Source organism: Lepus europaeus, chromosome 13, assembly GCF_033115175.1.
Source record: "Lepus europaeus isolate LE1 chromosome 13, mLepTim1.pri, whole genome shotgun sequence".
Classification (NCBI taxonomy): domain Eukaryota; kingdom Metazoa; phylum Chordata; class Mammalia; order Lagomorpha; family Leporidae; genus Lepus; species Lepus europaeus.
Genome location: NC_084839.1, coordinates 51,155,002 through 51,169,970, shown reverse-complemented (window position 1 = coordinate 51,169,970; position 14,969 = coordinate 51,155,002). Strand labels below are relative to the sequence as shown.

General features: G+C 45.6%; 1 protein-coding gene across 1 annotated transcript in view; it reads right to left on the bottom strand.

The window, feature by feature from the left end:
* The window catches only part of EML6 (EMAP like 6), a 297,135-nt gene that overhangs the window by 67,565 nt on the left and 214,601 nt on the right, over positions 1-14,969 (bottom strand). Inside the window, exons 21-24 of the mRNA XM_062209442.1 lie at positions 12,815-12,956; positions 8,669-8,821; positions 8,370-8,501; positions 2,580-2,668 (exon numbers count right to left, since the gene is read on the bottom strand). Of these exons, the coding sequence (XP_062065426.1) occupies positions 2,580-2,668; positions 8,370-8,501; positions 8,669-8,821; positions 12,815-12,956 (516 nt within the window). The remainder of the gene's footprint in view (positions 1-2,579; positions 2,669-8,369; positions 8,502-8,668; positions 8,822-12,814; positions 12,957-14,969) is intronic.

Sequence of the window (14,969 nt, the reverse complement as noted above, 5' to 3'; positions counted from 1 at the left end):
TCGGTGATTGCTCAAATAATTGGTTTGCTACCACCCACATGAGAGACCCAGTTTGCACTTCTGGTTCCCAGCTCCCAGCTTTGGCCTGGTCTAGTCCCAGCTGTTGTAGGCATTTGGGAAGTGAACTAGCAGATGGGTAATTGCTCTCGCTCTCTCTAAATAAACAGGCATCCTGGAGCTTAAGTAGCAGAGTCCTCAAAGTCTCCCCATCCCCTTTTCAAAAATTTGTTTACTTGAAAGGCAATGTGACACACATACAACACACACACACACACACACACAGAGAGAGAGAGAGAGAGAGAGAGAGAGAGAGAGAAAGATCTTCCATCTGCTGGTCCACTCCCTAAATGACCTTAACAGCCAGAGCTAGGCCAGGCTGAAGCCAGGAGGCTGGAACTCCATCCGAGTCTCCCAGATGGATGTCTGGGGCTGATGCACTTGAGTCGTCTTCCTTTGCTTTCCCAGGTACATCAGCAGGGAGCTGGATCAGAAGTGCCAAGCCTGGACTTGAAACGGCACCATATCGGTGCCCATTCAAGTCCTGGCTATTCCACTTCCGATCCAGCTCCTTCTGATGTGCCTGGAAAAGCATCAGAGGATGACCCAAGTGCTTAGGCCCCTGCACTCACATGGAGACCTGCATGAGACTGCTGGCTTCGGCTTGGCCCAGCTCTGGCCATTGCAGCCATTTGGGAGTAAACCAGCAGATAAAAGATCCATCTCTCCCTGTAGCTCTGCCTTTCAAATAAATAAAAAAATAATATTTTTGTTAAAACAAAAATGACCCTGAAAAGGGCACTCATTCATAAAGCATCCTAGTTTTCAGCAAGGCACTAGTTTATGGATTAAAAAATGTTATCAAGGTTTTGACTGCAGCAATTAAAAAATTATGTGCATGGCTAAGGACATATGAAAACATTAAAAAAGGACAGTTTCTGACACTATGAGATGCAACGACTTGATCAGCCCCTGTCCTATCGAGAAAGTCTTTTTTAGTATTTTATTTTCTACTTAATACCACTGGTTAAACTCTTTACTTAACACAGAATTATTCTGTGTTTAAATCCAACTGAAAATCGATCTCTGTTAAAAATAAGAATGGGAATAAGAGAGGGAGGAGATGTACAGTTCGGCACACATTCCCTCAGACTAAGGGTAAAGCTAAAATCTCGCCATGGGACTCCAAATCCCATTAAGTTGGCAGGTACCAATGCCATCTTACTAGTTAAAGTGATAAGTTTAAGTTCATAACTGATCATAAAGATAGGATTAAGTGTCAAAGGGATCACATAAATAAGACCAATTGTCTGCTAATAATATTTGATAGAATTTAGAAGGAGAGAATGATCCAACACGGGAAGCAGGCCACACAGTAGACTTACAGAATGACAAATGCCCTAAATAGCACTCTGGCCTCAGAATCAGCCCTTAAGGCATTTGGATCTGTCCAAAAAGTCCATCAGAGTTTCTCAGGCATGGAAAGCCAAGATACTGTGGCAAAAAATGACCTACATGAAAGATCTCTGTGAGTGAGATGCCAATGGAAAGAGGGGGCCATCAAAGAAGGAGGTACCTTTCTCTGAAGGGAGGAGAGAACTTCCACTTTGACTGTGACTCTGTCGGAATAAGATCAAAGTCGGCGAACCCTAAAGGCTTCCATAGCCTTGGCAGCTCATGGCAAGAGCCTCGGGTAATCACTGACATCATAAGTAAGAGTGTCAATTGTTAAATCAACAACAGGAGTCACTGTGTACTTGCTCCCCATGTAGGACCTCTGTCCTTAATGTATTATACTATGAGAATTTTTTTTTTTTGCTATATGGCTGACACTGGGTGCTTCATAGTCAAATCTCTCAATCTGTCCAGTATATACTATGAGAATTAATGATAAAATTAGCCTTCAAACAGTACTTATACTTTGTGTTTCTGTATGGGTGCAAACTGTTAAAATCTTTACTTAGTATAGGGTTGATCTTCTGTGTATAAAGATAATTAAAAATGAATCTTAAGGAAGAATGGGATGGGAGAGGGAGTAGCAGATGGGATGTTTTGGGGGTCAGAGAGTGGGTATGGGGGGAAGAACCGCTACAATCCAAAAGTTGTACTTATGAAATTTATATTTTAAGTAAAAGCTTTCTTAAACAAAAGACAGTTTCATACATTAGAATGGTCAGGTTGTGGATAGTTTTCATTTTGAAAAGTAATTTCTGTTATTGTGGATAAAACTGTTTATTATTATAAGTAGACGTTGAGACTATTTTAAAAATTCATGTTCATAAAAAGATTTGCACCAAAAGACGTTAAGTGGAGAAATTAATATGTAGCATCCAAACTGACAGCTTATTCACTGTATTCAGGCAGAGGAAAATGAAGCAGAACGCCATCTGTGCATTGCTATGTCAGTGGTACAGCAGTAAACCCATGCATTCCCACAAGTCCGGAAACCAGGTCACACCATCAGAGTTAGGGAATGATCACACTTAGAGTACACTACGTGTAACTGACATACAGAATTCATTACAAGGCATACATTCAGTCCTCACAATGCAGTTTTCAAAAGCTTTGTGTACAACTGTTACCTCTGAAGGTCTGATTACATGCCGCTTGCCTCTCGGAGCTTCAAAAAAGAGTTGTTCTTTGGCACCAGAATTCACTTGCAATAACTTCCCTGTCATGATAGAATGAAGTAGAGAGACAATTAAATTCTGTACTGATTTTTTTTTTCATTATCAGAATCTGACTATGGCTGTCACTATTTTGATTCATTTTAACCAGAGTCTCATAAAGTGAGTAAATATGTACTAAATTATTTAGAAGGCCATCGAAGGCAATTGCATGGCATGATACAAACCCCAAAGTTCTGATTTCAGATTATAGACCTCATAAAATTTGACCTTGAACATCCTTCAAATAGAATTAATTTCACTCAGTGACACTGAAAACAGCAAGTTTTCAAAAGCCTGGCAAAATCAATTTTTTGCTTTTTCCCTCTGTTTCCTCCTAGCATAGAGATGAAGTAAAAGCAAATTGCTTTGGCAAGAATGACGATTTTAGAATTGAGATCCTTGTAGAGAGCGTCACATTTACTTAGGTCTGAATTCTAAACGTGGCTTTAAACAGAAAAGACACACTAAACAAACTGGAAATGCTCATTCCCTTCCAACCCTCTCTAACCCAAAAATCTGAAATTCAAGACTTTGTGAAATACAACATGGAGCAGTCTTTGTGTTTGATGTAAAATTATAATCATACTTATTTTCATTTTAAGTTCATAACTGATCATAAAGATGGGACTAAGTGTCAAAGGGATCACATAAATAAGACCAAGTGTCCACTAGTAATAATATATAGAATTTAAAAGAATGATCCAACGTGGGAAGCAGGTCACACAAAAAGATTAGATGTCCTAATTTTCCTACAACGGTAATCATCCTTTTCAGTTTGAAATTTAAACGACTCACAATACATACAGTGTTTGTTTCCGCATTTTTTTAATTATGGAAAGTTCCTAACATATATCAAAGTCAGGACAGTATAAAGAGCCCCTGTGTGCCCACTGTCCAGCATCTAGGCGAGGCCCACTGCATGAACCTCCACTGACTTCCTCACCCCAAAGTATTTTGCTAAAATCTCGAATAAAATGTTTACCTGTAAGTAATTCTGAATGTGTGTCAGTGTGAGTGTTAATGTGAGTGTGTGTGTGTGTGTGTGTATTTTAACAATCCCACAGCCCCTTCACCATTGATATCTCTTAGTCCTGCAGATCCCTTTCTTGGAAAAATAATAAGAACCTCATGGTGGCCAGCGCTGTGGCGCAGTGGGTAAAGCCACCGCCTGCAGTGCCGGCATCCCATGTGGGTGCTGGTTGAAGTCCCAGCTGCTCCACTTCCAGTCCAGCTCTCTGCTTTGGCCTGGGAAAAGCAGTGGAGGATGGCACAACATCTTACAGCTACAGTTTACAGTCCACAGAGCGATCCACGTGCATGATACTGGCTGTACACAGTTTACGAGTTGGAGTAATTCCAAAATTTCTACTAAACGTACCAAACAACAGGCCATCTGCCGTGAAAATGGGAATGGAGGTCCTAGCAGTTCACTGGTCCAGGATCGCACAGTCCTGATGTTTCTAGCATTGAACTTTTAGCATCTAGAAAACATCCTCCTGTGACGTCTCTCTCCCGTGTGTGTGTGTGTGTGTGTGTGTCTCCATGGAAGCCTTCACGCGGAGGTAGTTGACGAGCCTGCAAAAGCCTGATGCGCTTTTCACTTCCTGGGCCTGCGTTGCCATGGACACAAGATGTTGCGGCTGCGCAGTCCCTGGCGCTGACAGCCAGCTGGCTCTGGCGAATGCTCTCACTATTCCCGACAAGATCAGAGACCCACAAGAGATCCCTACTTCTCAGCTCTGCTCTCTGCCCTTGCCCGGCCCGCAGGCTCCCGCTGTGGAAGCAATGGGGCTACTCTGCCGGCAGCGTGGCACCTTCTGGAGACGAGGCGTGCAGGAACGGGAATAGCATGGCGACACCTGGCTGCCGCTAATGCGACTGGAGAGGAACCAGGGAGGATCTGTAGGCACACTTGCTGTTATTCTCCAGAATGGGCTCATTCCTCTCTAAAAAGCCCAAGTATTCTACTTCACTCTCAAACCACAGAAACCCTTTGGTCTGACCCCTCTTCTGATTGATAAGAGGCAAGATTGTTCTTCAAAGACCTCGGCTCTTCCTTACCCCACAAGGCTGGCCCAGGGCAGAGTTGGGGGAACGGCGAGGTTTGCGTCTCACCCCATGGAGGCATAGCTCCACATGGAGGGATAGCTCCTGGAGGACTTCACAGAGACACCTGCCTAGGCTCTCATGCGACCCAACAATCCGGGACAAGATCCTAGGCTTTCCGTGTGAGACTGATTCCACTTCACATCTTTATCACGGACACGGGGCCTAAGCTCCTGAATGATGATGATGGTGGTGGGCAGTGCTGTGGCACAGCGGGTTAAGCCACAGTCTCCAGTGCTGGCATCCCATATGGGTGCCTATTCGAATCCCGGCTGCTCTGCTTCTGATCCAGCTCCCTGTCAATGCACCTGGGAAAGCAGCGGAAAACGGCCCAAGTCCTTGTGCCCCGCACCCACATCTGAGACCTAGATGAAGCTCGTGTTTTTGGCTTGGCCCAGCCTCAGCCATTGCAGCCACTTGAGGAGTAAACCAGCAGATGCAAGATCTCTGTCTCTCCCTCTCTGTACCTCTGTCTTTCCTGCATTTCAAATAAATAAAAAATATATAAAAAAAAGAAAAATGTAGCAAGTGTTGTCAAGGAGCTGGGAAAATCAGAACCCTTGTTTTACTGTTGGTGGGAATGTAAAATGGCCAACTGCTATGGAGAATGGTACAGTAATTCTCAAAATATTAAAAATGGAGTTACCATATGATCTAGCAATTTCCTCTGCCGAGTATATATACCCCAAAGAATTGAAATCAGGGTCTTGAAGTTATTTATATACCCACATTCATAGTAACATTATTCAAAAAGGCTAAAATGTGGATGAAAGCTAGGTGTTCAAAACAGATGAGTAAAGTAGCAAAATGTAGGACACATATACAGTAGAATATTATTCAACCTTCAAAGGAGAGGAAATTCTGCTACATGCTCCAATATGGAAGAACCTTAGGGACATTATACTAAGTGAAATAAGCCAGTTATGCGGCAGGTGCTGTGGCACAGTAAGCTAAGCCTCTGCCAGCAGTGCCGGCATCTGGTATGGATATCAGTTCTAGTCCTGGCTGCTCCTCTTCCAATCCAGCTCTCTGCTGTGGCCTGGGAAAGCAGCCACACTTGGGCCTCTATACCCATGTGGAAGAAGCTCCTGGCTTTGGATTGGTCCAGCTCCAGCCATTGTGGCCATATGGGGAGTGAACCAGCAGATGGAAGACTTCTCTCTCTCTTTCTCTAACTGTAACTCTACCTCTCAAATAAACAAAAATCTTTTAAAAAGCCAGTTACAACAATGACAAGCACTGCAGGATTGTTTCCTATGAGGCATACCTAGAGCAGTGCTTTAGAGACAGAGCAGAATGGTGGTTTATAGGACTGAGGGACTGGGAGTCACTAAATAACAACTGGGTACAAGTTTTCAGTTCTACAAGATGAAAAGAATTCTGGATATGGATGGTGGTGATGGTTGCTTACCAATGCAAATGTGTGTAAGGCCACTGAACTGTACACTGTAAGATGGTGAATTTTATTATGTACATTTTACTACAATTAAAAATGATTTTTAAAAATCTTCCCAAACAAAACTTTCTTAAATCCCGTTTGTTTCAGCTCTTCATTCCCTAATAGAAGCCATAACATAAGGGAGTATTAACTATTTAATAGTCATAGTGTTGGAGTTTCAGACACTGTGCCATGAACTGTGTGTGTGTGTGTGTGTGTGTGGTTGATTCCACATAAGACTCCCCATACTTCATTCCTTCCAGCAAGAGAATAAACTGGAACTGGTTGTGTGTGTGTGTTTGTGTTTTAAACAACAAACCAGAGAGTATCAAAGAAGGAGTTTGAGAAGCAGCTGCTTCCATCCACAGCACCCCTGCCCTGCCCCTGCCATGGCCTCCCCAGTTTCTAGGCATGCTCCAGTGGCCACAGCCCTGCCTGATCTCAAATGCCAACTTCAACTGGTGTGACCTTGACTTGAAAACCAGACGGACTTGATCTGGCTTCCCTGGCTCCTGTTGGGACCTGTACTTTTAACAAATTGCATGCTTCTCCCCCTACTATTTATTCCTTGCAACAAAATCTCTGCAGGTTGTAAAGCTCAAATACAACCCAAATTCCAGGCTGGCACATACAGCCATAACTAAAAACCCGCCTGGTGGAAGGACTGCCAAGCCCTAGTTTATGGCCAATGCTTCGAAAAATACTTGAAATAAAAGTTCTGGTATCTTGGGGTGGGCGCCTGTGGCACAGTGGGTAAAGTTGCTGCCTGCAACGCCGGCATCCCATATGGGCCAGTTCGAGTCCCGGCTGCTCCACCTCTGACCCAGCTCTCTGCTATGGCCTGGGAAAGCAGTGGAGGATGGCCCAAGTTCTTGGGCCCCCGCACCCACGTGGGAGACCCAGAAGAAGCTCTTGGCTTTGGATCGACCCAGCTTTGGCTGTTGCAGCCATTTGGGGAGTGAACCAGCAGATGGAAGATCTCTTTCTGCCTCTCTAACTCTGGAAAAAATTTCTGGAGTCTGAGCTAACCTCATGGGGCCCTCACCATCTTTCTCTGGCCCTCCCCAAGACAGAGGATATGTCACACTGTAGACTCCTTAGAGCTACCCAGGGCCTCACCCACCCAGCACGACACATCCCCCTTCTCCCACCTCAGTACTCCCCGTGGCTCCATCTCCCCATCCTGCCCGTCTCCACAGCTTCCCACACAGCCCTGCTGTGGCCCGGAATGCTCTTCCTTGCTGGCTGGTGAACTCCCACCCACCTCTCCAGGTCCCTCTGAAAGGTCACTCCCATGAGAGCCCAGGGATTGCCCTGGGCCCTGTCCTCAGAGCTCACGCTGGCCTTGGTGCTTCTCTACCACTGTGGACGGTGGGGATCTGTCCATTCCTAGGCGCTGGCTTCAGACACTTCACGTGGTCCAAGCCTCCAGGACAGGATTTCAGAGTGGCCCGCCCTTCAGCACTGACGTCCCCGCTGGGTACTACATGCTGGCCCAGCCCCAGCCAGCTCTTCCCAGCTGACTCACCCACTTCTTCTCCAATGGCTTACCCAGCTTCCGCTCCTGTATTGTGTAAGTGCAAGCGTGTCGTCCTCACTCAGCTGTGTACTCGACAGACAGGGAGAACCACGTCTAACTCCTTGACCCTCCATGTTTTGAGCTTATGACTACATGCGGCAGAGCCTCAGCTTGTTAAGTACAGACACAGCCTTACAATGTTTCTGGCATGACTTGGAGGAGGTGAAGCGGAGAAACCTGAGGCAAGCTGTGTGCAGCTTTGTATTTCAGCTGGAGGAGGAAAACTGCCTGGCACTTTTGGTCAATCCCCCAGCAGGTGGAGCTTCGGTTGGAAAAGGGAAAGCCGTCAGGCAGAGACCTAGAATAAGGACATGCACGGCCAACCCACAGGTGAGGCAAGGGCGTGCTAGGATGGCCGAAGGCGTTGTGTCTTTCAACTCAGTGGCTTGAACCGATCATGCTAAAAACAGTAATGATTGAGAGACGGAAACACACAATGGTAGTGGCAGCAACCTGTGTGCTGTAAAATCACAACTGTTTCTATTGGTGTGGGTTCCACTGTGATGCTCTGGGAAGCAGTACGTGAATGGACATCGATTATTTTTCAAACAGAAATCATACTGTGAAAGCCACACGTTACCTCTGCAGTCCCAGTCGATATGTGTAATGTAACTAGAAGCACCTTTACAGATGCCGACCCTTTTGCTTGTCAGTACGTTGTAGATATCCACGAAGTTATCATGGGATGCCACAGCAAGGTATTTTCCTGTATCTGTAAAGAAAAGTGCGCAGTTAACACCAAACCATTTCACGTGGGAATTAACTTCCAGAAACTTACTCTTTTCCAAGCAGGGTAAAGAACACATTTGAGTCCATTCTTCCAATTTTTTTTTTGTTCCAAGACCGTGGTATTTTGAAAAGCATCTACATCACCTTCACCTTTTGAGAATTTGATGTCGGAGATCATTTCTTTTCTGTGGTGGAAGGAGACCATGTCTTCCACAGTGTCGGCATTCACCACCAGGAAACTCCCATCGTTCAAGCCAACGGCTAAGGCTTTCCCATCAGGGGAGAAGGCACAGCATCTTCCACCTGCAAGGGAATCCAGAGGCACTGCTGTCATCCAGCACTTTACTTCTGAACAAACCAGAGGAAGAGATGGAGACATCTGCACAGGTGCATTACACACGGACATGGGGCTAGGTCAAAGCCAGGTGCCTGGAACTGCATCTAGTACCTCAGGTGGGTGGCAGCGACCCAAGCACTTAGTCATCTGCTGCTGCTTTTCAGGCACATTTGCAGGGAGGTTGATTGGAAGTGCAGCAGCCGGGACTAAAACTAGTGCTCATAGGGGATGGCGGTGTCACAGGTCCCAGGACTAGGTCTTTAACACTCAAGAGAACCAAAACTTCAAAACTTAAAACATCCCTTCTCTCCAAATCCAAGGACAACAACAAAATATACTTTCAATTTCTTTAAGCCTATCCATTCATTGTTTAGTAATGAACACCTTCCAAAAGGCAAATAGGGTGAATGGGAGAAAGGAGTAGTAGAGTAATATAATCAGTAACTTTGCTTTCAAGAATGGAGGTGAGGGGATTCGGGTATAGTGGTTAAGATGCCCCTTAGGGGCTGGTATTGTGGTGTAGTGGGTAAAGCTGCCTCCTGTGATGCCAGCATCCCATACAGGGGCCGGTTCATGTCCCAGCTGCTCCTCCTCTGATTCAGTTCCATACTAAGGCTCCTGAGACAGCAGGAGAGGAGACCTGAATGAAGCTGCTGGCTTCAGCCCGACCCAGCCCTAACTGTTGCGGCCATTTGGGGAGTGAACCAGTAGATGGCAGGTCTCTCTCTGTGCCTTTTTTTTTTTTTTTAAAGATTTATTTTATTTTTTGAAAGACATAGTTACAGAGAGAGGTAGAGACAGAGAGAGAGGTCTTCCATCCGCTGGTTCACTCCCCACATGGCTGCAATGGCTGGAGCTGCACCGATCCAAAGCAGGAGCCAGGAGCTTCTTCTGGGTCTCCCACGTGGGTGCAGGGGCCCAAGGACTCGGACCATCTTGCACTGCTTTCCCTGGCCATAGCAGAGAGCTGGATCGGAAGAGGAGCAGCTGGGACTAGAACCGGTGCCCATATGGGATGCAGGCGCTTCAGGCCAGGTTGTTAGCCTGCTGCGCCACAGCACTGGTCCCCTTTCCCTCTTTTTGTAACCTTGCTTTTCAATCTTAAAAAAAATGCCCCTTAGGACACCTACATTGTGTATCAGAGTGCCTGGGGTCAAGATCCAGCTCTACTCCTGATTCCAGATTCCTGAGAAGTGGCAGGTGATGGCTCACAGGTTAGGGTCCCTACCATCCACACGGGAGATCTAGGTTGGGTTCCAGGCTCCTAGCTTTGGCCTGGGCCAGCCATGGCTATTGTGAACATGTGGAAGGGGAACCAGCAAATAAGAGACCTCTCTCTCTTTCTCTCTCTCTGCCTTTCAAATAAACAAATAAAAGGAAAAAATAAGAAAAGGGTAATATATAAGAATGGAAGATCTTAAAACCTCTAGAAACTAGCTTTTTGAGTATCATGCTTGAGGTACAAACTTGCTTTACAGAACTTCATGGTTCTAATTCTACTCTAATTCTCCAATCCACAGATAGTAACACACAATTCTAGTGGTGAGAGTTTGTCCCTGCCTCTTCTGTCTGGGAAGAAGTGGAACAACAACCTTCCAAGGGATCTCTGTGAAGCTAAATGGTACCAGGATGATGGTGCTGCATGAGCAGTGCTTTCTCCTGCTTTGTAGGACATTTCTGAATAACGAGTGTGGACTTTGTGGTGTATGTTTAATAGGTTGCCTATATAAGAATACACCTACCAACTACTACTGTTCTTTTTTAACAGCTTGAGATTGAATACATGTATTATATGATTTATCCACTTGATGTATATGATCCAATAGATATGAATATGATCACAGAGTGGTGCAACCAACACCACAATCAATTTTAGGAACGTAGCATCACAGGCACTGTTCTTTCTGTGAAGACTTTGGTCAACACAGCTCCAGGGATGCACCAGTCATGCAGTCCTGTGCTAAGGCATTTCCCACTAAGCTTCCACGAAAACTCCTTTGTCACTCTTCATGGTATGCTGAGCTGGTTCATTTGACTGTATCATTCATTTACGTAGTATTTGTTTCCAACTATGAGTCAGACATATTAATAGAAAATTTAAAAATGATCTGCCTATGAGGAAAGTGATCACTATTAGGTTAAGCAAAAGTTATGGCACAAACCAGGAACCTTCTGAGAATGAAAAGGAGAGCTATTAATAATTATACCAGGACAACAGAGGTAAACTGGGTTGAACTGCCACCCTATCTAAAGTGTGTCAATACTTATTCTTTTGAACTAATTTTTAACTTAGGGAATAAAGTCCATTGACTGATATTTCAGTGCTCTGAAATGAGGACCTGGTCCACTGTTTCCCCAGTAAGAGTGAGTGGCCAGAATGAGTCAACCTTGTAGACATTAAGAGCGTGGGCTCTGGACTCAGACCTGGGGTAGAATCCTGACTCCACTGCTTGCCAAGGCACAGGCGGGCACTGTGAAGTGAGCCAACACAGGAGAGGGAGACAGCGGCCACAGGTGTGCTCTCTGGGGCCACACCATGCTGCCTGGGTTTGAATTCAGTTTCATTATTTATTAACTGCATGACTTTGGGCAAACTGTTAGTTCCCTGTGCCTTAGTTTCCCAATCTATAAGTAGCAATAATAATAGCCTTATTCATTGACTTCTTATGAAGACTAAATGTGAAGTAGTAGCCTCATGTACTGACTCGGGGATACCAGCCACTATCACTACTGTTCCTCGTGTCTGGATACCTTTTCTCATTTGATATATTCCTCTAGGACACACTTCCCGTTGCACCTGCTTATAAAACTATGCAAGACAAACATTTCAGAATCAAACACCAGGTTCATCCTTTCCTGTCTGAAGAACTTTCATAGACTTTGAGGCTCAGCTCTTGTGTCACCTCCACAAGGCTGTCCCAGCAGCAGCTCTTCTGAGTCTCTGAGGATCCTGTTGGAACTTGACGCCCAGTGTGTCCCTACCCATTTGTCCTTCACCCTAGCCAGCTGCTGTGTACCTGAAGCTGCTGCCCATGTGGCCCCCTTAGTTTCTTGTTAGGTTTGGCCAAGGGAGAACATGGGCAGGAGACTGCAGGGATGGAGGAAGGTTAAGGAGCTTGGGGCATCTATTTTCCCAGATTCCTCCTGCAGGTTCACTACATGCTGGTCTAGCCCATGACTGATGGCCACAGCTTGTCTCTGGCTGTCGTCTCACCCAGCTCTCACTTTCAAGGTTCCAGCCATCATGCCTTCCTCTAGCCCCTCCAGGTGCAGGGCTGGTAATGGATCTGCTACAATGCACTGCACTATTCCTGGTCCTTTCTTTAACTCTACCCACCCCATTTTTACACTCTATTCAGATTACCCAATTTGAATGAACCATCTGTTGCAGGGACTCTGTTCAAATCCTACCTCTCTCTGACACTAGATTTGGGGCCAGTCATCTTGGGATCCCCAATGCCTGACTCAATGAATGGATGAGTACCTCTCAATTTTCCTTTTCAATACACCTCTGAGTTCTAACGCACACAGATATTCAACACATATTTACTCATCTCTTCTCATTAAATACACTTTTTTCTACAAAATTGACCTTTGTGTTTCAGTGACAAGTCCTGGAGATTGATAGTCATAAGGGAAACAGCTTTCTTTACAGGCTGATGTGCTTTGAATCACTCCCACAGCTCTCGGTGAGAAGAGGAAGGACATATTGCCCCCAGGTGGCAATTGTGTGTGCAGTGCAAGGGAAATGAACAACCGAGCTGGGCACCATTGTATCAGCCAGCCGTTGGGGATAATTCCACCTGCACTTAGTTATGACTGTAGAATTCCCATGGCCTAGCATCTTGCAGGGCATATAACAGGTGCTTTCAGTAAATACTCGTTAAGTGAATAAATGAACCCAACACATTCTGCAGCTTTGAAATACTGGTACTGACATGTCGAGTGATATTGGGTACCTTTTTTAAGTTTCCGAACTGCCAGCATACGGTGCTGGGAGGATAGTTCCCAGATCCGAAGCGTTTTATCATCACTCACTGTTGCACAGATGGGCAGGAGGGGGTGAGCTGCCAACCCCCACACTTCTCCTTCCATGTGCCCCTGTGGGAGAGGAAATGGGGAAAACAACTCAGCTCGTGCTTGTTGGCTGGCCTTTCTTCAGCCAGTGCTGCATCTTCAGCCCCAGTCCCCCATGGAAGTCCAACACAAAACAACACAGTTTCAGCTTCCCAGCCTAGATGAGGCTAACTCATTCATTTGGGAAATATAATACGGACTCACTGCTTACTGGGGGTGTTTATATGGGGCTAAACATCTTTCCATTTGGAAACATCAGAGGAATAGCAAAGCGCCCTTATTTTATCCTGTTTGCTACAGAACACAGTGCGTATGTACCTCCTGGTAAAACAGCTTGACCACAATGACACAAACCACAAACCACCATAAAGTCATATTATAAAATACACAGGCACCATCTTTGTTAGTGGAGTTTCATGGTGATACTCTCATTATTTATTCAATTTTAGTTCTTTGAACACGTAGTATCTGGCAGAGCCGATGGAGCGACAAAAATTCATTTCTATTATCCTGGCTATAGCTCAGGTTCGGAATTTGTTTACAAATTTGTCTCCCTGTGTGTCACAATGAACATCACAATACTGAAAAGTACCTTATATGCACTGGGCCAATTCCACGTGCCTATATTTTATAACAATCTTGACTGGCTTAGAATAACTGAGATAAAACAGTATTTTAAAAGCAAACACTTAACAGGGAGAAAGTGAATTTGATTCCGATAATTTATCACACAACAAAGCAGTATGAGGAGATTAGGATCACAGAGCAGTAAAACAGATTGCTTCCTGAACTTCTGCTTTCAGTGGTTAATTATCAAAAGGCATTGCTTAGTAAAGCAAAATTGTAGAGACGACACACGGTTGTCTGAAAGGCATGTGTGACTGGGACACTGTGGTGGACAGGTGGCTTTCCAAAGAGAAACGAGAGGATTCTGATTTAACTGGGAAGCGAACAGAGCCAAACAGTTATTTGGCAGAAGAGGCAGTGTTTGCATAGAGCTGGCATCCAAGTACCTGAGAAAACCAGGGGCTAACAGGTACACCACTGGTTTTGAACTTACTGGGTGTGGGGACACCATACACTCCCCATTTTATGGGTTTCTTCTCTTCAGAAGCTCCCACGGCCAGAATCATGGCGAGGAGATAGGTTGGGCATCAACTCCCACATCTTCCAGGCCCTTCCACCAACTGAGTTGCTTCATACATTTTATTGGAGGGGCGGCTGTGGAGCTCTGACATGTGGCTTCAAATGACTGCCACATATTGATTTTAGAGTTCTATTTCCCCCATCTGATTATATTAACCTTTGGATAACAGCAGCACAGGCAGTGAGCATGGTGGGCTGGAAGCACCGTCAGAGGCACAAGGAAATGGGCTTGGGATCTGACTTTGTTATTCATCACCCATAAAGCTGGCTGCAAACAGCGGCAGACCAGAGGATTATGTACAGAGCAGGCATTTCCACAGTCCACCATGTGCCACTCTCTCCCCTCCTCCACCCTAACTTTTCTCCCCCAAAGGATAAGAAGTCCATTCTGAATGCCACTGGATTGACATGCCACCAAAACTTGGGAGAAGCGGTTCTGAAATTTTCTCAGGCAGGACAGCGCCTGCATGGTTCCTTAACTGTCCCTCAGGGTCTGTCCTCTCTCTGTATGTGACTGTGAGCCCTAGACAGCAGGCAGCCCTTATCCTACTGTGCAGACCACACAGCACAAGGCCGGAGCATTGCCTGAACTGAACTGCTGAGTTCTAGGAAGGAGGTATCAGCAAAATGATAGAACAGAATGGGGAACAGAGATGCCAGGGCAAAAGGAAAACACAGGCACATATATAAGGTGAGAAGGTAGATGGGGCTGGTGCTGTGGGGTAGCAGAAGCCGCCACCTGCCATGCTGGCATCCCATATGGGTGCTGGTTCGAGTCCTGGCTGTTCCACTTCCAATCTAGCTCTCTGCTATGGCTTGGGAAAGCAGTAGAAGATGGCCCAAGTGCTTGGGCCCCTGCACCCTCGTGGGAGACCTGGAAGAAGCTCCTGG